Source organism: Arvicanthis niloticus, chromosome 6, assembly GCF_011762505.2.
Source record: "Arvicanthis niloticus isolate mArvNil1 chromosome 6, mArvNil1.pat.X, whole genome shotgun sequence".
Classification (NCBI taxonomy): domain Eukaryota; kingdom Metazoa; phylum Chordata; class Mammalia; order Rodentia; family Muridae; genus Arvicanthis; species Arvicanthis niloticus.
The window spans coordinates 85,689,890-85,715,717 of record NC_047663.1 but is presented as its reverse complement, the minus strand read 5'-3'; the positions used below and the strand labels follow the sequence as shown (position 1 = coordinate 85,715,717).

At 45.1% G+C, this 25,828-nt stretch overlaps 1 protein-coding gene across 1 annotated transcript in view; it reads right to left on the bottom strand.

Moving 5' to 3' along the window:
• Kcnip1 (potassium voltage-gated channel interacting protein 1) overlaps positions 1 to 21,783 on the bottom strand; it is a 376,538-nt gene extending 354,755 nt beyond the window's left edge. Inside the window, exon 1 of the mRNA XM_076937050.1 lies at positions 21,481 to 21,783. Coding sequence (XP_076793165.1) covers positions 21,481 to 21,568 — 88 coding nt within the window. The 5' untranslated portion in view covers positions 21,569 to 21,783. The remainder of the gene's footprint in view (positions 1 to 21,480) is intronic.
• Positions 21,784 to 25,828: the final 4,045 nt, after the last annotated feature.

The window sequence follows — 25,828 nt, the reverse complement described above, 5'->3', positions numbered from 1 at the left end:
CTACATGTGACTCTATATTTATCTCCCAAATTTAAATTCAATTTAAAAAAGGGAAACCAAAGGTTCCAAAAAGGAGTCTGACTTTAAGGGGTTTATGCAGGTTTCCAGGTCCCTGCATTTGGGACTAAAAGACAGAGAAACTCAGAATATCCAAACAGCAGGAGAAAATGACACATTTTCTAGAAGAATTAGTGTACAGGGATGCCCAGCTCCCTTGCCCCATGCATTAGTCATGATGACCTTCATTTTCTTTGGGAAAAATGTTGCCATCCTGTCAACAAGGACTGGTCTACTTCCATCAAAAGTCACACTCATCTGTGCTCACAGAACTGCATGGACAGTGTAAATGTGAAACCGTGGGCATCTGAGAGTGATGGACTTAGATGGGGAGGAGGGGTGATCTTGGCAACAATGGCTGCCAAGGAACAGAGAGGCTTCACCTGTCCTGAATAGATCATTGCTAACGAGCACTGAGTACTTCCTGTATTCTTGCATTGGTTCTCACAGGCCGTGACTCATGTCTGCAAAGGAGTGCCTGATCCATACCTCAGGTGCCCTTTCTCCTAAGTCAGACACTACATGAGGATCAGAGACAATAGGACCCCCAAGCTTCTGATCTGAAGTAGAAAGGATGCTTGTGAGACACTCTAATAGTACCAGGCCTCAGACAGCTTCAGCTCTTCAGCCAAGGCTGTGTGACTCTGAGAAAGTGAGTCTCTTCCATGTGAGAAGGTTACAAGGAAAAGCTTGTTCTGCTCTCTCTAAAGGGTGAAACCCGGAAGGGGCAGGGATATGAGTCAGATGCATGGCTACCTTCAAGGAGCTGTCTGTCTTTGTGTTATGCCCCCCAACCCCATCACCATCACTATGGTCTCTTCTTTATGATAAAGAACCCTATTTGTTTGCATTTAAAATCATGTAATATAGAAATCTTAGTTTTTGTGATTCACTGAAAGGATTCCAAGTTTCTTGCTAAATCAGTGGTTCTCAACCTGTGGGTCATAAACCCCGAACAACCCCTTTCACAGGGGTCACCTAAGACTATCGGAAAACACAGTTACTTACATTGCAGTTTATAACAGTAGCAAAATTACGGTTATGAGGTGGCAACAAGACTAATTTTATGGTTGGGGTCACCACAACATGAGGAAATGTGCTAAGCGGTCACAGCATCAGGAAGGTTGAAATCCACTCCCTGGTCTACATTTCACCCCAAGTTTCCCCTGCTGTCAACCACCTTGGGTCAGTCCACTGCACAGTGCATTGATGCTGTTGCTGACTGTGACAATTGGTAAGAATGAACAACGTCCCTTTATTTCCTCTTGTATTTGGAGGAATTTGAATTCTATGAAATATCTGGGGCGAGGCCACTTGAGCAGGAGCAACTGCCTGTTCCTCACCAGTCAGGGTCCCTTCACAAGCAGATGAAAGAGAACTAGCCAGTGCAGGTTAAAAGCATGGAGATCTTCCCTAGAGTGTAGGGTGGCTGTTTTTAAACTGGAGCTCTGTGAGGCCACAGCCCTTGGGTGAGGATACTGAGGTGGAAATCATGTCTTTTCTTATGTGTTCCCCTAAAAACATGTTGTCAGAAGTTCCAAATCAAGGCAGTGTGACATAAATATCATAGCTGATCACATATGGAACATTGATGGGAGTCCAGCTGCTTGGTTGATTAGAGGTTAAATATACTTTCCAAAAGCATACAACAGAGGCAGGTGAGATGCCTCCATAGCTAAGGGTGTGTGTGGCTCTTGCAGATGACCTGGGTTTGATTCCTGACACTTGCATCAGGCAGCTCACATCTGCCTGGAACTCCAGCTCCAAGGGTGACTGATACCTCTGGGGCCCTGTGCTCATGTGTGCACGCATGCACACACACACACACACACACACACACACACACACACACACACACACTTAAAAAATAAATATTTTAAAATGTAAAACAATGAGCTTCCTCTTGGTTAATTTTTGGAAGATAAATTTATTTTTCACAAAACGTTTTTATAGCATGCGATACATTTGTCACTTTAAAATAAAGCAATTGAAATGAAATGTTTTCAAGTTCCTAGTTTTAATTTGTAAAATGGCAATACTTGGATCCTCAATATTGTTAAGAAGTGGAATGGGTCCTCAGCCTAGATGGCTTTGGAAGGTTGGGGTACTGCATCTAGAGAGAAGATTCATGTCTCTCCCCGTCATGCCCATAGAAATCTAAAGCCATTCTCTCTAAAGCACAGGTTCTCAACCTGAGGTTTGCAACCCCTTTGGGGGGGGGGGGGGTCAAATGACCCTTTCACAGAAGTTACCTAAGACCATCAGAAAACACAGGTATTTACATGATTATTCATAACAGTAGCAAAATTGCAGTTATGAAGTAGCAATGCAAACAACTTTATGGTCGGGGGTCACCATTACATGAGGAACTGTATGAAAGGATCACAGCACTAGGAAGGTTGAGAACCACTGCTCTATAGAGTCCTTCAGAGTCTCACTGGGACATGGAGGGTAGGTTGACTTCTTCTAGATTACCCCAGTGTTTCAGAAGGATCAAGGGATAGATTTTTCTCGTTACCTACAAGCACTTTCCTGAATTGTTTTCATGTCAGTTAAATGCATAACAAGGGGTCTTCTTGGGTATCCAACTCTCTTTTCCCCCTTACTGATATTAAGTACATTGTCATTAGCCAGATCCCCTAAAGGGTAGGAGAGAGATGGGGAGGGGAGCTGTGTCAGTGCAGCGAACTCCAGATTGCATGTGGATCAAGTACATGATATATCCCCAGGTTTATTTGATCTCTGGGGCTGTAGTCAAAGGTGGATTACAGGGACTTTAATCCCCTCTAATCCCCACTGTTCCACACAGCTCCTGCTCCCAATACACATGGACTAAAAGCAGAGGCTCACTAAGCATATGCATCATCAAAATAAGTCTTCTACTCCTGTGTACAGTGAGGGGGCGATCGATCTGTGAGTGCACCAGCAACGTGTGGAGTCCCTTGCTAACTCTGGGCAACATCAAAACTGCATTACATAGTAGGAAGCTCAAATAGTGCCAGAACTAGTTGGTCTCAGAAGAAAAATAGCTTTTCCATCTTTCGTCAGAAGCATCGCCAGGGAGGAAAAACCCTCGTATTTCCACATTTCTCTTTAGCGACAGTCTACATCAACACTCTTGATGAATAGCTCACTGGACCAAGCTGTAGCCCTTCCATTACGGGATATATTTAGCTAACCATTCCCCGAGCGACAATCTGTCATCCCTAATAGTGATAAGAACTAACATTTGTGGAGCACCTGTGTGCTGGGATGTTGGCCAAGCCTTTTCACGTATGCCTCATTTAACACTAATAGCATTTGAGGGTAATATTGGCATGTGCATTCATAGATGGGTTAACTGAGACACAGGGAAGGGGTTTAACTTGCCCCAGATGTTAGCAAGTAGGAGAGTTGAGAAAAACAACAACAACAAAAGCAACAACAAAAAAACCGAGACAGTATAGCTTCAATATGGCCCTCACCACTGAGAACCTGTTCTCCTTCTGCTTCTTCTCCTTACAAAGTATGCAAGAGCCAGGTGCTGAGAGCCTGTTAGATGTCTCCATAGCACGCCACAGAGCCCAGGCTCTTATGGGTTCTCTATGTTTTCTTCTAAAGAGCCAATAACTGAGACTATATCCCAAATATGGACACTTGAAATGTGTGTGCTGCCAAAAAAAATAACTGGGCTGTCTACAATCTGCCAGAAGCCACAATTTCTGCCTCATAACCCATTTGGCCATAAGAAACCCAGGCATACTGCAATCTCCTGAATCTTTGCATTGCTGGCCACTATTACAAAGCAGCATAGAAGGGTGGCAGGGTTAGTGTGACTTTCTTAGTGATCCCACCCTTTCCACAATGTTCCTTTTCTTTCTTTAGTCAGTGTTCACCTAACCCAGACTTAATCATCCACTCTAGAACTGTCCCAGTAGTTGACAGCATAATCATTTATATTTATCTTTATCATTAATAACAATTTGGCAGTGAGACATCTTCTTGGCATCCAACTAAACTTTCTGTGAATATGTTGGCCCTGGTCCTTTAGTCTCTTGTGTTTTTCCAATCCTTGAAAGTGAATTCTCCATGTCACCAGGAAGAACACTAGTGTGAACAGCCAGGACCGTTGATGAAGCTCCTGGCCCCATCCAAGCTTTGTGGGCTATACTGCGCCACTTCATGCTGTGCTCAGATCTCACTTTCGAGTGGAAGTTGGGGACACATTCAAACAGAATTGGGTCTTGTGTGCCCTACTCTCCGACCATCGCACCAAGCAGGAGCAGGCAGCATTATTTTGACTCTCTTGGGGGCATCTTTTCAAGAGCTTGTTCTCATTCTTACATTTCTGGAGCTAAGTGCACCTCACTCCAACAGTGCTTGTAGGCCCTTCGTCTATAAGTTTGCATTTGTCTTTGGTGATAAGGCTTAAAGGAAAGAAAATTTAGAAAAATCAAGAGTCCAAATTGGCTTGTCTATGACTTCAGGCAGTTAATTTAACTTCCCCGAGGCTCACTCTCCTCAACTGGGAAATGAGAAAAACTTCATTTGTTTTATAGGGTGATTAGGATGATTGAGTGCGAACAGTGGAACAGTCGGCCAGAGCGCCTGGTGCACTGAAGACACTCCACAAATGTTTGCTCTGTTCTAGCAAGCCAGCCTCCACCCTCTGTCCAGGCAGATTATTTTCTGTTGAGAGCTCCGAGGACTCTCCATTGTCATCCCCTTCTCACTGTCAACCATCTTTCTTGCGAGTGTGACTGAGGACTGCCATGCCCATCTTTCTTTCCCTGTTCATTTAAAAATGTCAGCCACATATCAATGGGCTGTCCATGCTTGAACATTCCTGACTATCGCCAGATGAACTTAGATTTAGAAGGAAAGCAGTCTTGCCCTTGGGACCCACACTTCTGCCATCACACCATCTAAAGAATCAAGCGACTTTTGCTTTGATAGTCCACTTCATGGCAGAATCGTTACCCATAATAATGATAGGTCTGGACAAAATAATCTTCCCAGTGTGAGGCAGCCAAATCCCTTGGCCCAGAAATCAGGCTTAATTGGAAATTAAATTGCATTTCCATGCCACCTGCGGGATGCCTATATCCACAGCTAATTTATCAATGTGATGCCTTATCTGGAGGGAGCCCATGGGAATGGAGTGGCTGCCTCAGCAAAATTGCAAGCTTTTATCCAATGAAAGAACTTCCTTTACTATTTAGGCTGAACTCTTTGAGTTTCTCATTTGGAGCTTTATGTGCCCATTAGCCAGTTTTTCTGCCAGGTGCCATGACAGGACCTAGAAATATGGGCAACAACTGAATCTGGCTTCATGTTCTAGTGTTCATGGTCCAGTGACAGACGACTCATGCAGACAAAGCATTCCAAAGACACAGTGTTTATTCATCTGGTGCTGAGCAACACAGGGAGATAGAAAAGTACACTCAGTGGACTCAGATACAGGATTCCATCTTTGTCTATTTTTGTCTTAAACAGTGATGCTGACAGTTTGCAGTGGTTGGGGCTTTCCAGCTTCTTCACCAAGCTCTGAATACTTCATCCCATCCTCTGGGCAACTGTGAAAAACAGATAGGCTAAGACTTTCATTAGCTCTGGTACCTTTACTGATGAAGAGCCCGAGTCTTAGACAGCAAGTTGCTCGAGGTCACTGCCTTACACAGAACTGGAATTGAAACTCAGATAATTTCTACAGAGCCTTTGAACTCTATACTCTAGTACCGTCTCATTTCCATCAATTTTCAGATTTGAAAATGTCTGATTATGGCTACAGTTATTAGTTATTAGTATTTAGTTATTAGTCATTACTGTGTAGTTATAGTTATTAGTATGTGTAGTGCTCAACCTGGTTCAGGGATTATCAATACTTAGAATTGCACTCTCTATCTTTTTGTGTCTCTCTTTCCTTCTATGAAATTTGCAGCTCTCCTTCTCTCTCTCTCTCTCTCTCTCTCTCTCTCTCTCTCTTTCTCTCTCTCTTTGTGTGTGTGTGTGTGTGTGCGCACACACACATGTACGTGCACATTCGCATTGTGTATATGTGAGTATGTGTATATCATTTGAGAATTAAATTAAAAATAACACAGGGCACAGAGATCAATTTGTCTGGATAAGAATATGCATGTAAGAGGGACATACAGGGAGAGAGGATGATCAATTTCATGGGTTTGGGTTAAGAGAACCAGAGTTCTCCTAACTCTCACATAGAGTGAACAGCATATATTCAACAAAACCAAAGCAGAGAATTTCTCAGATCCAGGGAGATAGATGACTACCCAGACTTAAGAGTCTCAGAACTCCAAACAGACGGCACAGAAAAACATCAACACATTATATTTTAGTTAAAGCACTATTGATACAGAACAAAGAAAGAATATGAAAAATGACAGGGGAGAAACTCCAAGTCACATACAAAGACAAATCCATTGAAATAGTAGACATTTCTCAAGAGAAACTCTAAAAGTCATGAGGGCATGAAATGATGTATTTCAAGATCTAAAAGACAATAACTGCCAGCCTCGATGACTACACCCAGTAAAGCTACACCTAATAATAGAATAGGAAAGACTTTCTGTTATAAACACAAACTCAAAGAATCTATGACTACAGAAGATACAGAAGGAATCCTGTACACTGCAGAAAAAGATAAACACAGCAGTGAGGTCACAGGGAAGAATAAATTGCAGCAAAATAGATGGGCACCTAAGGGTTAGGAAAGCACCAGCCAATATAAAAACAAGAAGCAACAGAAATTAGCACATATCTTTCAATAGCAACTCTTGATGGCTCACATTCTCTGGTCAAAAGATCCAGAATAGTGGACTGGACAGGAAGTAGGTTCTAACTGTTGGTTATCTTCAAGAAATGTACCTTATTGGCAAAGACAAAGAGGCCTTAGGGTGAGAGGTTGGAAAAAGGTATTCCAATCACAAGGAACTGAAAAAAAAAAAACCAGGCATAATTATACTAATATTTCACAAAGTAGATGTCAAGACAAAAGTAAAAGCCATGAAGAGATAATGTAAGGGAAAAATCTAAAATTTCTAAACCTACGAACATCAAACTCAGTGTTGTCGATTTTATAAACCAGACACTACTAGTTGGAAAGGCACAGACTGACCTCAAGAAAATACTTTTTTATGGGTGACTACAATAATCCACCCTTAACAGTAAACATGTCAGCCAGAACAACAGACAAACATACAAACAAACAAAATCTTACCAGAGCTAAATGACATCAAAGATTAAATGGACTGAATAGGCATCTACAGAAAATTATACCCAGAATACACAATATTTATTGAAGCCCATGGAATTTTCTCTAAATTGAACCATGTTTTAGGACACGATGAATTTCCTAACAGATACAAGAAAATCAAAATGATTTTACCTATCTTATCTGATCACAATGAAACAAAATGGGAAATCAACTGGAAGAGAAACTACAGAAAATATTGAAATCCATGGGGACTTTAAAAAACACTATTTAAAGTTAACTAATGGGTTGTTAAAGAAATCAAGAAGGAAAGTGTAAAACTTTTAGAATCAAATGCAGATGAAAATACATGAAAACAGTTCTCTGAGTGAATTTCATAGCTGTGTTTTCTGAAAATCAAAAGATCTCAAACAAACAACTTAATGACGCACACAGTGTCTGAGAACACCAAGAAGCTAAACCCGCAATCCGTGTATAAAAAGAAATCAGAAACAACAGAGATTAATGAAATGGAAATAAAAATAGTATGACAAAGAGCCATCAAACAAAGAGTTTGTTCTTGAAGAAAATAAACAACACTCACAAAGCCTTAGTTAAACTAACCAAAATACAAAGGATAAAGACTCACATTAATTAAATAGGGATGAAGGGGAAACCATATAACAAGTGCCAATGAAATGTCGAAGCTCCTTAGCACATACTCTGAAAAGCCACTGTCCTATACATTGGAAAACCTAAAAGAAACAAACACATTTCTAAATTAACCTATTAATGTCAGCCAACAGGACTTAAAATACTTCAACAGATTTATTGCAAGCTGTAAATCTGAATCTGTAATAAAGTAGTCTCCTAACTGAAAAGCCCAGGCCTAGGGGAGGGGAAGATTTCCCAGTTGAATTCTAGAAAGTCTTTAAAGAAAAACTAATACCAATGCTTTTCAAATTATTCTACAAAACAGAAAGGAGAGGACTGCCACCAAGCTCATTTTATGTAATCAGGGTTATCCTGATGATCAAACTGGAAAATTACCAGCAAATCTACCTGATGAACACGAATGTAAAATTATTAGTAAAATTCCTACAAAAAAAACCTCAATGACACATCAAAAGATCATTCATCATGATCAAGTTCCATTTATTCCAAGGGTCAAAGATTGTTTCAATGTATACAGTCCAGTAGATGTAGTATATCAGAGACAGAGACTCAAGGACAGAAATTATATGATCATATTGCTAGGTAAAGAGAGGTCTTGGACAAAGTCCAGCATCTTTTCATGATAAAAACTCTGAAGAAGCTAAGAAAAGAGGGAGCAAATTTTAACATAAATGAGGCCCCATGTGATGAGTCTAATATGATGAACCTAGATCCAACATCATACTAAATGTGGAAAAACTCAAAGCATTTCCTTGAAAATGAGGAGTAAAACAGGATCATTCCCTTTCTTTACTCTTATTCAATATAGTTCTTGAAGTCTTAGCTAGAGCAATCAGACAAGATGTGTAATTAACAGGGACACAAACAGGAAAGAACCCTAACTATATAAAAATGAACTTCAAATAACTCCTACTCCAAACTAAAGCTTAGCTTAATTTAGTTTGCTTCTTTTCAAATACACATTTCCCACATGCACACCCATCACTGATTGGAAACATGTGCTACAAAGGGTTTTTACCTACAGCTCTTCACTGGGCTTCACACTTTGCATTTCCACATGTCTGTTGTCAAAGTTAATGTTGTTCAGAGGTGATACAAAATATATGTTAAGCACTAGTTCGTTTTACTGAAGTTTAGGTCATCTCTAAATGATCTTAAATAAATAATGTGACAATATCGTGGTAGACACGTCTGGAAGAAAATCTACGTGCAGTACACAGGTCTTATGGTAAGCCTAGGAGACATAGCCCAATTAGCGTTGGATGAACCGTCTCCTGTCTGGCCCATGCTTTGTCTGGTCGTGGTGGGGGAAGAGAAAAATGGAGAGGACTATGGGCTGCTTCGGCCAAGCAGAGTGAAGGGGTAAGGCTGGAGTTCAGGGGTGATTCTGGGAAAAACACTGAAGTGGCAGACAGAAGATGACTCATGGTTCCAGTCAGGAACTTCTAAGAGAGATAGTGAAGTTGGGAGACAGGGATATTGGCTATGGTTTTACAAGAGTCCAGTGGAGGTCACAGGCAGCCATTCAAGTAGAAAGTTCTAATAACTTTCTCCTCTTTTCTCTTTTTTCTCCCTCCCCATCTTCTTCCCTCCCTCTACCTATCCTTTGAGCTCCCCTGTGCCAGACCTTGTGCTGAACGCTGAGCATTCATGGCCCCTGCCCGACCACAAGCTTTCAGCCTAACCAAAGAGTCACCTGTAGGCCTGGAGTACGCCTGCACTCCTGTGCAGGGCAAGGGAACTTGGGAGTCCCTTCTCAGGTAAGTTCACTGACTGGAGCCTGGTGGGGTAGTTGCTGTGTCTGAGGTATGAAGAGCCATCTTTGGGAGACTACCATCTGTGGGAGGAGCCAGGTCATACTAACCCTGCACTCAGCCACTTCAGAGAAGTCTCTGCCTTGAGGACACATAGTTCAAGGAGCTAGCTTGTTTTGTCCTCAGTTCCCGTACCCTAGGAGGCTGATAGTGGAGCCATCCTTGACTGTGCAGTTATGGCCTTGACTTTGCTGTCTCACACGCATCTCAGGCTCTCAGCAACTCGTTTATACTTCAAAGTCTAAGATACAGTCATCATGGAAACAATGTCTCCCACCAGCTCTTCATCTACCTCACAGTGCCCCTGGATGCAGAAGCCATCAGGGCCTAGCAGATACTCTCCTGGGTTCAGCTTTCAGTTTGTAAACTGTGTGATTGTTCTGCTAGAGTATTCCTGCCCAGGAGACTTCGTGATTTGAGGCTGGCTTTTTTGATAAGGGCAGCAGTCCCATGGGATCAGGGCTGACGCCTGAGTGACCTCATTAAATACTTCATTCAAGGTCCCTTCTCCAAATATAACCACACTGAATATAAATATATAAATTCAGTGTGTGAATTTTAGGGGACACTGTTTAATCTACAACGGAAGATTGTTTCTCTAAAACAAATCACAGCTCTGATCTTCTATGTGACATTAGCAAGTGCTCCAAGCTCCTGGGCATGGCCATAAGAACAGAAAGCTCCCAAGGGGAACTGGGTTAAGTTTCTTCTAAAGACACAGCACTCTGTAGACAATAGTAATTGTCATTCCTTTTGTTCCTGTCACATTTGGAATGGCAGGCCACCAGTTCCATTCTTGTGAGATTCTGTGAATCTCTGCAAATCCAATATGCCTCAGACTTAGAGATATCCCAAGCTCTGAGTGACAGTTAGTTCCAAGCTGATGTGTGTGGATACTGAGAAATAAGCCTGTCCTTGGCTTGGCCTGCTAAGCACATGAGGTTTGAGAACTGTCACTCAAACTGACCCAGGTTAATCAAAAGATTACATTAAAAAAAAATTGTGAGATAGCCTAACCCCAGCCTTTTTGAGAAAAGCCCCAGGGTTATATCTCCCTACTGGCCCTTGCTCATTTCTCTTCCTCCAAACAACTTCATCTAAGTAGGGAATGAAAATTGGTCGGACTGGACTCCCAGCTGGAAATACTCGCTGAGTGGTGTTTTCTCCCCTCCCCCTGAAGTCTTGACTGCTTGGCCAATTTTCCCTCACTTTCTATTACTTGACTATAGAAGTCAACCTGTAGGTGATGGTTTGCAGAGCTCAGGACTCGAGGGTGGCAGCCCCCTTTGAAAATGTCATTCTTTAGTCTCAAAGAAGCTCTTGAAAACAAAACTCTAGATTCCAAAGTAAAACTATGCGTTGTCTCTTGCTTTCTTTTCTAAGATGTATGTGTGTGCACATGTTATATTTGTGATATGTGTGTATGTGTGTGTGGTGTTTTTGTGTGTGATGTTGTATGTGTGTGGTGTGTATGTATAGTGTTTATGTGGCCTGTGTGTGCTTGTGTGTCGGTGTGTGTGGTGTGTATGTATTTGATGTGTGTGTAGTGTGTGTATCTGTGTGTTTGTGTGTGGTGTGTATGTGTGGTGTTGTAGTGTGTGTGTTATCTGTGTATGTGGTGTGTGTGTGTTTGTGTGTGGTGTGTGTGGTATGTATATGTGGTGTGTGTGAATGTGTGTGTGTTTTTTGTGTATGTATGTGGTGTGTCTGTGTGTGAGAGGGAGAGATGTGGTGTATGTATGTGTGGTATGGTGTGTATGCTATGTGTTTTATGTGTGATGTGATGTGTGTGTGTGTGTGTGTGTGTGTGTGTGGTGTTTGTGTGGTGTGTGTATGTGTTTGTGTGTGAGTTTGTGTGTGTGTGAGAGAGAGAGAGAGAGAGAGAGAGAGAGAGAGAGAGAGAGAGAAAGAGAGAGATATTGGGGATGCATACTGAAGACAGCCAGCCCAGAATTGCAGCTCTGCCCCTGCCTCATACCGACAGGCGACTCTTTCGTGTTGCAGCTTTTCTACTACGGTGACAAATGTCCAAGAAAACTCTCTAAGGCAGAGAGGTTTTGTCTCATGGTTGCAGAGGTTTCAATCGGTGGCCAGTTGGCTCTTTGCCGTTCACCCTGTATTAAGGGCACCAAAATATCACAGCAGAAAGATGTGGAAGAGAAAGCTGCTCCTGTCAAGGTTGTCAGAAAGGAGAGAGAGAGAGAGAGAGAGAGAGAGAGAGAGAGAGAGAGAGAGAGAGAGAGAGCACTAGAGCAAGATAAACCTTCCAGATTCGTGTCTCCATTGGCCTCATTCCTTGAACCAACTTAACCTAATTTCCACTACCACCTCACCATTTACTTTAAAGTGTGAATCTATCCATGGTTTAATCCATTAATGTAGCTAACAGCCCACTTCCTAATGAGTACTAGATGTGCCGGCTGTGGACAAAGTCTTCCACACTGGAGCCACTGAGGGGGCATTTTCTATCTAAGTTGTAACACCCTTCTTGTCTCTGCAGCTTAGGTCTCCATTTCTGTAAATGGGGCTCAGGAGAGCTCTCCACCTTTGGGGGTTCTTGTACATGATAAGATGGTGGGTAAAACAGTGGGTGCTTGGCACACAGGGCATGTTGGGTGCAGAGCTCATACAATCTTTGTTTCATGTGTAGGTGTTGCATACAAAATCCCAGTCCCAAATCTGGAACAGTTCTTTGACACCAGAATTTTCCTCATTTGGGAGATGAACACATGAAGATCCAGCAAAGGGAAGCTGCTATTTAGTGAAACAGATTGAAGCTTTATCTTCTCATAAAAAAATAAATGCAGCTCTACCCATCCATTGCGAGGGTATTTGGTGCTGGGGTCTCTAAAATATTATTGATTTATTTTCATCAGCATGCATTTGTTGTACATAGTAATGGGTTTTAGGCAGACATTTGAACTCTATCTACATGTAGCTTGTGTCGAGTGACATATCCATCCTCTACATCCTCCCTCCTCTCTCTTTTGATCAGATAAACCTATCTCTACTTCATGTCACATATATGCCAACACACACACGACACACAGTGGAGTTGTATTCAGCCATAAAGAATGACATTGCATCATTTTCAGAGAAGCAGATGGGACTTTAGGTGGATCTTGGAGGTGATTATGTCATGAGAGTGGAGCCTTTATAAAAGAAGCCATCAGCCATCTCCACACCCCCTACCCCACCCATTAATATCAGAGCACAGACTCAGAAGAGACAAAAGAGAGACCCTAACAGAACCATGGATCATTTTGTCACCTCCACCTCAGACTTCCAACTCTAGAATAGAGAACTAAATGACTCACAGCCACTAAGTTGGTGGCATTCAGTACAGCAGCACAAGGACTAAGAAAATAGGACAATTTGGATTGATGACCATGTCTGACTCCAAAGTTATTGCTCTTTGAACTCCAAAGGACACAAATAGCAATCTCGGTTATCCAGGCAGAGAGAACTGGCCAATAGTCACAGTCTTTCTCCCCCTATCCTAGCAGAGGAGGAAGGCTTTCTTTAGCTTCCAGACTGCAGATCCATGAAGCTCAGAAGGGTGGTCATTCTTGGTCACCCCAGGGTCCTGGCTTCTTTCTTCTTTCAACCTGGCCCAGCAGTCTGTACTATGTCCCCATGTCTGCTTTCTCCTTCGATAAGATCTTAGTTTCCTGATCTTCTGTGTGGTCCTCAGGCACTCTTGGGGTGTAGATAGACACCGGGGAGATCCTGGCCCCCGCTGAGCTGTAATGGACATCCCTGCAGGCACAGCAGTGGATAGCCACATGGACAACCAGTGCAGACTGCTGCCGGGAATCCCGGAGTGGGCTGAACATGGGAAAACTGAGATGGGTACAATATAGAGGCCATGATCTTGACACCTTATCTCATCAAAAACATGCTACCTCATCATTTCTGTCAAACTTTAGCTCCTAAGGTAGAAAGCCTGTGGAGATGGGGTGCTGAGAAACAAAGACCAGACAGACTTCAAAAAGGGGATGTCACGAAAAGGTACTGATAACTGTCCCTACCTAGTTGTCATTTGCTCAACTCTCATGTAAGTACTCAAGGCATCTATTATCACAAGTAGAGTGTCTGCATGGGGAATCTGTTCAGCCATTGACAAATTCTCAGATTACCATTGATTGAGGGTAGCTTAAAAGACTTTGGTAGTATGGAGCTTGGAGTCGGAAGTAGGATCTGGCCCATGTACCATTGTTTGTTTGTTTCCCAGCTTGGCCTTCCACTTTCTTGCTATTACCCACAGTTGAAGCATGTGAGGCAAGAAAAGTAGCCATATTGAGCTTTACAAGGCCACTTCTATATGTCAGGCAGTGTGTGTGTGTGTGTGTGTGTGTGTGTGTGTGTGTGTGTTATACGTGATCTCAATTGGTTTCCAGTAGCTCCAGGATATGGCATCACTGGCCTCATTGTACTAAGGAAGAAGGGGTTCAAAATGGGAAATGGTTTGTCCAGGGAAGTCTTGTTAGACCTGGCAGATTTGAACTCAGTTGTCTGGCATCAGATCTGTGCTTCCTTCCTTATATCTTGTGTTCTTCCATGGTTGAAACAGCACTGATCTGCCTCTGGAGTCTGGGTTGACAGAGAAGATCCCAGAACCCTAAGAAGATTGGGGAAGGTGAGGGCTATCGTGGAGGGAAATGGGGCTTTGGGTCTCAGGGCTTCAGAGGGCCAAACAAGACCTGGTTTGCTCCATTCTTCACTGTGTCATGGAATTACAGCCCACAGTGCCCTCTTGCTGTATAAGGGCCATTTCCAGCTACTTTTAATTTGGAACAAACTAGCCGCTCCCCCGTGGTCCTGAAGTTAATAGGATGTCTGTGCAGCATTGCCAGGCTAAGCATCTCTGAACAAATTATTCTTGCTCTGTATTAGGGTTATCTAGGAGGAAGGCCAGGAAACTTTACAATAGTCTTTCTCAGCTTGCCTACTGCTGTGACCCTTTAACGCAGGTCTTTATGTTATGGTGACCTTAACCATAAAATTATTTCATTGCTACTTTGTAACTATGTTTTTGCTACTCTTATGAATTATAATGTAAATATTTGATATGCAGGACATCTAATATGTGACCCCTATGAAAGAGTCATTTGAAAAAGGGGTCATGACCCACAGGTTGAGAATTAGAGAAATCAAAGCTTTAGAGGGCCAGCTTTGGCAGGTGGTGGGAGTTTGACCTTCATCTGACAATGGAGACCCAAGAGAGCACCTGGCCAGTTGAAATGGGTCAGTGGGGTGATGGACCTGTTGTCCAGGAGCAAGAATGGGAGACCTGACAGAATGAAAGCTACTGGCTGTGGGCAGAGCCAAAGCTACTATAGATCTCAGTGTGGTAGCTCTGATCTGGGGCCTGGCAGGTGAGGAAGACCAGGAGCCCCAGTGAGTGAGCTTTCTCTATGGCAGGGCACCAATCAACACTGAGGGGATCCTGGGGCACAGGAAGTGGGGCTGTCTAACGTGGCTATAATTGAGGCTTATCCCACACGGCTGGGACAATGAGCTAACAGGAGTGTGGTAGTAGAGAATTCTGTTCCCCCCTAGTAAGAAGCAGAGCCCAAGCTGAGCTTCCTGAGAAAGAGGCAGTGTCTTTCCTATGGTAGAAGTCATCATCATATCTCACAGATCCTAAGAGGTCATCCATTTCTCAGACAGGTTCCAGCTCCTAACTCAATGCCAGATGATCTACAAACTGTGCCTGTTTCTCAACAGATAAGAGGACCTTTCATAGTTTCTCTATAAGAAGGGGATGTTGTGTGGACAATTATACACACACACACACACACACACACACACACACACACACACACACAAACTAGCATCGGGCAGATGCCTTAGTCCTATCCACTTCTCCAAGAGATAACAGGGAGTCTGGAGAGCTTGGGTGTGTATATTCTGTCCTTGGCCTATGAGTGGCCATTTTCTTATGAAGCTTGTTCTTCTACTCAAGTCATGTCTCCTTGTGAAATTTGTCACAACCCCTTGAATGTCAGGTGGCTTCCCTGAAGAAATCCAGCTGCTGAACAATTCTCAACAGACTCACTGACACAATGAATAAGAAGCTGGGGTGAAGGACTGACAGGAGGCAGAGTGGCACAGTGGGGCTTCTATAGCTTCATGAGTGGGCCAGGTAGTTTAGCTAATCAATTTCCTTACCTGGTTAAGCAGAGATGGCAATTCCTACATCCAGGATTGGAATTAGAGCCAGGCCAGGGAGACACACAGCAGTAAAGGGAGGACTCGCCCTTTGACCTCTGCAGCTGCAAGGTGGACATCTACCCAACTCACTGCTTGCCGTTACTTCATGATCCTCAGTAAATTAAAAAAAAAAATCCATGTTTGGTTGACCTTGCTATTCTCAGATCAAAAGCAAGGACCTTTCCTCACTTGAGGACCTTGTACCATTCATTCACACAACTGGTGGACAACAAAGTTGGCATGCAAGCTCAGCTGGCCTAAGGCAGAACCCATTCCAGATCCAAGTCAAGCTTGTGAGGACCTGGGACAGTGGTAGGGAGGAGCCGTGGGGGAACAGCATGTCTTCAGCGGGTTTATAGTAAAGTCTTTCCTTGCTTGGAGAAGAACATCCTGAGTTAAGGAAGAGGAAGTTGAAACCAAGGCTTTGTCATCTCAGTTCCCACAGATTCCTCTTGTCCCATTGCCTCATGGGTGGCCTGGACCATGCTATATGCTGTCCTGGATTAGGATCTTCCCTCCTGTTTACTGTGGCTTTGTTGTCCTTGCCTTGGGTGGCAAAGTAGTTACATTGCACAAAAGGTAATTCTTTGAGTCTCCCCAGTCAGTGTGTAGCCTGTACTATGTCGGCGCTCTAGTTCTCTGTCAAGGGCTAGGAATGAAGAAAGAGAAGAAGGTGCCCCAGACCTCAAGTCTGTCCAAACATGCAACCAGAGGCTAAGCTTATACAGTAGGTGATAGCCAGACTGTGGGAGGCACACAGAGCCAACCTGTGTGTGTGTGTGTGTGTGTGTGTGTGTGTGTGTGTGTGTGTGTGTGTGACAGGTTGACTGACAGCTAATATTTTTCTCAATAGTTTTCCACTCTTTGTGGGGGGACAAGTTCTGTCAAAGAATCTGTAGTTCACCCATTCAGCTACACTGGTTGGCCAGCAAGCCCCAAAAATCTTTCTATTTTCACCTCCCTGGGGTTGTGATTATAGACTCAAACCACCATACCCGACTTCTGAGGGAATCTAAACTCAGGGCCTCCTGCTTGAGTGACAAGTACTTTTCCAGTTGAACTATTTATCTCCTCAGCCCAAGAGTTATGTTCTTACTTCCTAGAAAGGTGTGGAAGTAAAAGAGGTGCTTCAGGTATTGTCTGATAGGCTAGTGAAAGACTCTGTAGGTAAAGACATTTGTCAAGAATCCTAATGACTTGAGGTGGATCCTGGGACCCATGTGGTAAATAGAAGAAACTGAATCCTGCAAGTTTCCCTCTGACCTACACACACACACACACACACATCACAAAGTAAAGTATTTTTTAAAAGAATTAATATTTCATATTTCTGTCCTGGGAGGGGCCCTTTGGAAAGCCAGCTTGAGGAGATTAAATACCATTCATTGCTATCACAGCCTATTCTCAGGGGACTGCAGTCTGTCTGTGCTGGACACCAGTGAACTAGAGATTAAGGGAGAGCATGTCTCTGAGCTCTCACAGCCCAAGGTACGGAATGTTAATAACAGCCACATTCACCCATAAACTGGTACAGGAAGAAAGGGTGATGATTCCACTTTATTAATTAAGAAACATAGGCCAGAAGTGAGGAATCTAACCCAAGGCTTCCTTGACAGTGTGGGGGGCCCTGGGATGTCCCAGTCTGGTGCCTCCCATTTCATTTATGCTTTGTGATGTTTATTATTATTATTATTATTATTATTATTATTATTATTATTATTATTTTATAATTACTTATTTTTGAGGCAGGGTCTTTCTGTGTTGCCCAGGTTGACCTCTGATTCCCATGGTCCAGCCATTCCCATGCCTTATCCCCCTGCATAGGCTTGTTCACTAGGCATATACCACCATGCCCAGCTCAGGGACTTGTTGGGTTTTTTGTTTTTGTCATTGTTGTTTTTTAAGCAAAAGCAAATAACGGGAGAGATCTAAAACTACCCCCCGAAGGAGGCAGCGTGCCAAAAGTCTGCTTGCCCAGCTCCTCTCTGAGGACATTTGGGACTATATGAAAGTCTAGGCAGAGCCCTGAACAATCGATTTGTGCAGCCAGGCTTCTGCCCGGCACAGCTAACCTTACTCATTATGGGACAGGTGATGCACAGTGAGACCCAGAAAGCTCATATCGGAGGCTCACTCCCAGGCCATGGACTGTTGTCTGTGCTGTATAGAACTTTGCATTCAGCTAATTCTGCTAATGAGCCAGGCTCTGTAGTCACTCTGGCTACAGTGGGAATGGAGAGTGTGTTGTTTGCTCTCATAGAACACAAAGCTAGTGGGGAAGGCGGCCTTTCGAATACCTCTAAGAGAGACACAGATCACAAATTGCGATTGGGGACATGAAGGGAGAACTTATAACCAGAGAGACACATGTGCAGGGAGACCTGAGTAATTGTCTATGTGACAGGTAGCAGATCTGGGCCAGTTGGTACCTCAGACCAGTGGCAAAGTAGGTGTTGGCATCAAGTGAGGATGACCAAGGACCAGGAGCTGGCAGAGGAACTGGACTTGAGTGTTCCTCATTCCCCAGGCATTCCCAATGGTGCAGAGAAGGGAGAGGTCCCTGGACCAGAAAGAGGAGCATGAGAGATGCTTTCATTCCCGAATTCGGGAAAGAACAGAGATGGATTCTTCTGTGGAGGGTTGGATTGTTGCAAATCTAGAACTCAGTGCAGTGAATAGCAGAGAGCAGAGACCAGAAAAAAAAATATATACAATCATAATGTGTCCACACAGTGTGAAGTTCAAATAACCCACCCCGAGGTGGGGCCTGAACATTGAAAAGCTGTTATTCTGGAAGACCTTTCTCAGCTGTCCAGATCCAACCCTAGCTCCTCTTGTCTTCCCGCATTTAACAAATATTTAACCAACACCTGAGGTCATGAGTACTGTGCTCACTGTACATGTCTGGCTCAGAGCCAGGCCCGTGTAAACATTTAGTCCTTTCTACAGAGCTGAGGCCAAGGGTATAGGTAAAATCCCAACACCACCCCCACTTTCCCTGCCCCCCTGAGCTATTGGAAACTTGCTACAGAAGCAGCTCAGAGGAAGGCCAGGCAGCTACTTGGTGCCCAGTGTAAGTGCCCACCAAGTCTCTTCTATGTCAGGTGGATCTTAGTTTCTGGGATTCTGACCAGGGGTGTGTGTGTGTGTGTGTGTGTGTGTGTGTGTGTGTGTCCTACATCTCCTCAGCTGTCTTTCCTCAGAGATCACCATTCTAGGCCTGGCATCTCTCTGTCAATATCAACCTCCCTTTCTTGCCAGCCCTGCCTTTCTTCCACCTCAGCTTAGAAGTTACTTTTTGGAGACGCCCCTCAGTCATCCTGGGCATCTGTTTTCTCTGCTTATTGCCTGCCACCCCTGTTTCTGTACATCTCAGCACTCAGTGTGATGGCTAGGTGGGGTCCATGTAGGGTCTGTGTCCCACCAGACTCTGCTTTTTTTTTGCAGGGCAATTTGCATCTGTAAAATAATAATGTATAGCATTTGAGTGTGGCCCATAGGAGGTAGGTGCTCAGTTCATAAAAATTGAGAAAATATCTTCATCCCCACACATTCAAATACTAACCTTTCCTCTCTACCGAAGTCTATTATCTCTTACACACACACACACACATACGTGTGTGTGTGTGTGTGTGTGTGTGTGTGTGTGTGATGGCGCACTGCCCTTTTGATACAGTCTTCCCTTTGCTGACTCATTTTCTCGTGTTCATCTCTCTGTTGCACAGCACCGCTCTCTGGGTATAGACCACTTACAGTCATCTAAAGACTTTCTGACCTTGGTACTAGAGAGGGATGGGTCTGAAACCTCCACCATACATGCATACCCATCTCAGCCTCTGAATCCCTCCATGATATTCAGATACAGCCATGCACTCCACAGAGTCCACATGTGGATTTCCTGAACCCTTGCAACAGCACAAGGAGACAGTCAGTAGGAGGTAATGAATTCATTTTACAGATTTAAACAGCCAGCCAACCAACCAACCAACCAAACAAACAAACAAACAAAAAAAAATGAGCCACAGAGAGGCCATGTCTTTCCCAGGTGGCAACACCAGAGTGGAAACCTTCCTCTATCTGGGCTGAAGCTCTTTTTGAGTTACACCAGGGAGTGGAGGTGGGGTGGGATGCTACTTTACCTGTCAGTCCCTCAGTCCAAGAGGTTCTAGAACAACCTCACTTGTCTGGGGACAAATAGGGAACTTCTCTAAGTCACATCTCCCTGCTTTTTCCTCCTGAATTGAAGCCGCTGAACACAGCTGCAGCTGTGCCCTGTTCGTGTCCTGTCTCCAGCTCCAGGCCGCCTAACCCCCAACACTAGATGCTCAATCCCCCAGGGAACCCTAAAAGGACAATGGCCTAGTTCAGGAAGGGGCCACTGAAAGGTAAGATGCAGGAGAGATGAGAAGAGGCTCTCATGATTCCCCCGACACCAGCCACACAATGGACACCAGCCAACACTATGCAACTGGGAATCTGGGCGATGTCATGAGAGATGGCCACTCAAAGCTTTGCCTCCTTGTATTGCCTGGGTTTGTGGGCTTCAGTCCCTGAATATTGAGTCTGCAGCTTTCAGTGTCTCCCCCCCACCACCAAAAAAAGACTCATTCTCCCTTCTAGAGGGCATAAATATTTAAAGAGATTTTTCCAGCCACTGGAACTGCACCACAATGCTGCTCTTCCTTTAAATTTATGTCCAGAAAGTTTGCCGGAGTTCCTCTCCATGTCCCACCCTCCCTAGCACAGAATAACAAACGGAGTCCCTGAGAAGTTTGCCTCCTTTTGCCAGGAGGGTTATCAGGGCTGTTGGTTGTGTTGGGGGGTGGGGGTGGGGGCTGCTGTATGTGTAGTCCTCCTGATTCTTCTCCACGGCCACCGAGAGTTAAATCTGAAAACCTTCTGACACTTCAATACTTGGAGAAGCAAGGTAATCAGGCATGGGGGGGGGACAGACGTGTGAGACAGCAGATCAGTGGACAGAGTCCAGAAGCACAGAACCCCCGGATCCCACGGGAGCAGCCTCAGCAGTGACTGCTGAGCTGATCAGGATTCTGAGTTTGCCACTGCGTGACTACTCCAGCCCCAGAGCCACTTCCTGCTGGCCCCCCTTCAGCATTTCTGTCTTGCAGAATTCCTCGCAGCCCCACTGCATCAAATCTCTCTTATCAATAAGACACAACACTCCCAGGATAAGTTTTTAAAACTCCAGTCACGCCAAGCTGCTTCCAAGACTCCGGAAAGGGTTCCGTTCCTCTGCCCATCTATAACCAATCAGCCACACATCACCAACTCCATTTCTAAAGTTCCAGGCAATTACAGCCTCCTGAGCTCTCTGGCTGGGTGCCTGCCCGCTCAGGGCCAGGGCCCAGGTTATCAATGGTCTCTAGTCTCAGGCTCTTATTTCTCAGCCTTCTTACAGAGTCAAGACTCCTGCACACTAAGAGTGATACACTCAGCACACTGAAGCGAAGTGGCCTGTCAGGTCACATCAAGGCAAGGCGCAGTAGTGGAAGCCAGTCTCCCTACCTTTGTTGAGGGTCCCGGTGATGAGTTTAAAGATGGTCTGGGCAAATTTCACGAACCCGAGTCTGCATCTTTTGGAGCAGCCGCTCATAGTGGCAGAGGGGAGGCAGGTTCTTGCAGTCAGCACCCAGAAGGGATGGTACACACCTCGTGTGCCTCTGGACCTTGGAGCCTGCCTAGGTGAACCCTGATAGATGGATGCACCCCAGAAACCAGTCTCCGGCACAGCTGCCTCCGCAGTGAGTCCAGCGCTGCATCCAAAGAGCCTGCAGGGCAAGCCCTCCCTCCTTCTCCACCCCCTCCTTCTGGCCACTCAAGTCCTCGCCACAGGATCACCTCAGGATGCCAGGACTGGGAAGGCACTGCCAGGGTACCTCGGGCTCAGAGCACACTCCACATGCGAGTGAAATTGAGCAGAGCAGGGAGGGAGGAGCTGGAGCCCTCCCAGGCTTTGCTGACAGTCTTGCCTACATGGCAGCGGTAATGTAGCAATTAATACTCTAGTCAGAAGGGAGGGACTACTACACAGAAAACGCGGCCCCACAGCTCCAGCGCTCCGCAGGCTCACTTGCCAGCTCACTCTCTCTTCCACTCTGTCTTTCCCCTTTAATCTAATAGATCAATTCTTGGAACCTTGATCTGGATCTAGGAGAAAGCCCCACAGAGCCAGAAGCTGCAGCTGCCCCAGGTACTCAGCGGAAAGTTTGCAGGCAGCCTGGGACCAGAGAGGCCAGGCTGAGCGGAGAGCCACCCAGGGGAAGCAAATCTGTATACCTTGGATGGAGAGACAGATGTCTCCACGTTCAGCAACCTAGCATCCATGGCAGGTGCTATCTGCTTCCCTAACTCAGAACAGCCAGTGGTGCTATCTCCTGGCTTCAAGGGCCCCATCTCAAAAGGAACTGCTGAATCCCAGCCTCTGTCCCTTCAAAGCATGCATGAGTGAGCACTGCCTCGCGGGTATGGGGGAGCAGCACAGCTAGCTTCAGAAAGAAGTAGAGGGGTGACAGGTTTAAGTAAGTTGACCACAGTGAAGTACCACGAACAGAAACTGCAAGCCTTATGTAAAGTTCAACGGTTGTGTAAGGAACACTTGCCTTGTATTTCGTGTAAGAATGTGTGGGATAGAAGGAACCTCATGGGACACATCAATGCTCCACAGTGACTCTCCTTCACTTTCTTGGTGACTCAGAAGGTCACTGTGGGGATCTAAACCATAAGCATCCTCTCGGATGCTCTGAGTCTGTCTACGTGTGGACGGGAGTTATAAATTACACCTCCTTTAAAACTGGTCCCTTCTTCTGCACCAGTTCCTCTGTCCATGACTTTTCCCTGCAGCGTGATCTAGAGCAATAGGTTGGCTCAGAGCTCATGAATGGACAGAACAGCAGACAAATTATAACCCAGAACTCATGCTCTGTGCCATCTGGTCTTGTCTCTCCTGGGAGCGACAGAGAAATAAATCTTAAAGAAACAGACCCCTGGCTAACCTAGCTCAACCCAAGGAGAGGCCTGGGAGACAGTCTGCAAGCTTTTCTCTAAGCCCCCAGTTCCTTCAGCTTTGCCAGTGTGCTATGAGACCATTTATACAGTGATGCTGACAGAGAATATCCCATTGTGCTTGATGCCTTAGCCTCTGAGACTGCTACGTTATCAACCCTTTACTTCAAGGCATTAAAAAGCCCCTGTTCTGATACACATAGTATCTGGGGATGTAAATGGTCAATATTTTGTTTACTTGTTTATTTGTCCAGTATACACCGATCTCCCAGCATGCAGGAAAGAGCTGGTGGGAGGCTGTTTTCAGAGGCTGAACCCAGTATCTTGATATCAGCAGCACACACGCCCTGCTGAAGAAGGCTTGAGCTAGCCTGTGCCCTTAAGCACCCTTTGTCTTCCACCTTCTATTCTATCTGGGGCACCTAGTCTGCTGGACAGTGTCACCCATATGCACTGTGAGTCTTTCCCTTCCGTTGGTCTGTCTACATTCCAATCTTTTCTGGAAGCACCCTACACACATACACACTGAGGTATGCTTTGACCATTCTCCATGCGTCTCTCAATACAACAGAGATTCACCACCACTCTTAGTCCTTACTGCTTGGCATCCAGGGTTTAAATAAAAAGAACACATTCATAGGAGAGTCTGGAATGGTACACACTAAAGTATTGTGCCAACTGCAGGGCTTTTGCTGCTGCCTTCTTGATCGCCCTGTTTCTGGGCTGCTACTGTCCCCACCCCTATTCTCATGACATCTACACCACTGGACAAGGATGTCACTCACAGCCAGTATTCTTAAACATACTGCTTATCCTGACCTGTGGGAATGTGTGCAAGGCTACAGAGCAAGGATCAGATGGTATCTTTGCCTAAATGCAAACCCGGCACAGGAATCGCTGTTTATATCAAGTAAGGGTGAGAGGGAAAGCAACGTGAAGACAGTGAGGGCATGGTGAGCTGCAAGGGCTAGTAGACAGGGAAACAAAGCCATTCTGTGGGAAGGAGGAAGAAGATGGGGAGAGGATACAAAGTAGCCTCTGGGCATCACCAGGCTCCGGTTTTTATCTTCCCCAGCAGCAGCTCACACTGCAGCCTTTGGATTCTTCTCTCTTCTCTACAAGGCATCACACATCTGAACCCTCGGTCCTAGATGACTGAGTCAGGACCAGAGAAGGGCAGCATCCCAACATCCCACATGGCAGTATCCTCAAAAGCCAGGAGCTCATTGTGCCAAGAACATTAGTAGAGAAGGAAGCACTGGACTCACAGTAGGAGAATCCAGGACAAAAATCATGCTTCAGGAATATGCTATTCTGCAAGAAACCGGAGACAAAAAGGATAAGAACACTCGCTGGGCAAATGGGAGGATCTGAGATTGGATTTCAACATCTATGTAAAATGCTGGGCATGGTCACATGGGCGCCTGTAACCCCTAACACTGGAGGACAGAGACAGGAGGACTGCCGGGCTCGCTGGCTACCATCTAGCTCCAGGTCCAGTGAGAGGTCCTGCCTCAGGGGAGTAAGGTAATAAAACAGGATACTTAATCTCCCCCTCTGGATGGCCTCTACATGTAATGGTACAGATATATAGGACACACACACACACACACACACACACACACACATCACAAAGAGAAAGAATGGGGAAGAGAGAGAGAGAGAGAGAGAGAGAGAGAGAGAGAGAGAGAGAGAGAAGAGAGAGCACAGAAACAGGAGCTGAGGACTCAGGTAGCGTGAGGGAAATTAGCTCACCAGCAGGCTTGTAATTAGCCTCTGTGCTGCAGATGTGCATTACCGGGGGAACACAGGAAGCCAGACTTGCTCTCCACCTGACTCCACTCACGGGAATCTTCACACACTGGCTCAGGAGGAAGTGGGACAGGCAGATGGGGACTCTAGGTAGTCTCTGGTCCTGGAGAGTGCACTGACTTATCTGGGTGCAAAAGAGGTGGGCATGCTTTTCTTCCAATAGTGAAAAGAACAGGAAGGCTGTCCTCTAGGGGACAACAATGGCACCACCATCCACTGAGCTCCTTCTCCGAGCAAATGCCCTGAGCATTCATTTTTCATAACACAAATTCTTATTAGAACGATGTGAGGCAGCCACTATTATTTCACTCGTTCTATAATCTAGAGAGGGAAAGTAACATAAGAGAGAAACAGAGACAGAGATGGAGAGAGGGAGAAGGAACGAGGGGTTTTGGGGGATGGATGGAAGAAAAGGAGGGTCTTACTGGGTATTCCTGGCTGACTAGAATTCTTGTATAGACCAGGCTGGCCTTGAACTCACAGACATCTGCTTGCCTTCTTCTCTCAGCCTCCCTAGTGAAGGCTAGGGTTCCAAATTAAAGCAAATAGCATCTTTAGAGAGCTATATTTGCCTTGCTTTCAGAAGAAACAAGCAGTTGCTCGTCATACTTAAGGAGAAAACATATTCCCTGACCAAAAAGCAAATCTTTCCCTGGTCATGGTTGTAGGGTGGGGAGAGGAGGCATCGAGGGAGGCAGCCAGATTAGAGGCAGCTGCTGTCCAGCCAGGAAGCAGAAGACAGGAGCTGCTTGCTTAGTAGAACGTTTTCTGGAGGGACTTAGGAAGCCGGTGCTGTGGGACCCAGGAAACTGATGGAGCCCTGGAGGACTCACAGAGTGACAATGTAGGAACCAGCTTTTATGTCTCGAGGTGGATCAGGAAGACAAGACACAAAGGAAAGACGACGAGATCATCCCCTGGATTTAGAAATTTGGCAGCAGGACCTGAGAAGGCAGAGACAGTCCTTCCAGGAGCAGTGCTGCCGGATGGCTCAGAGGTCTCTGGCCAGGAAAGATGAGAGATGGCTTATTATTATTAT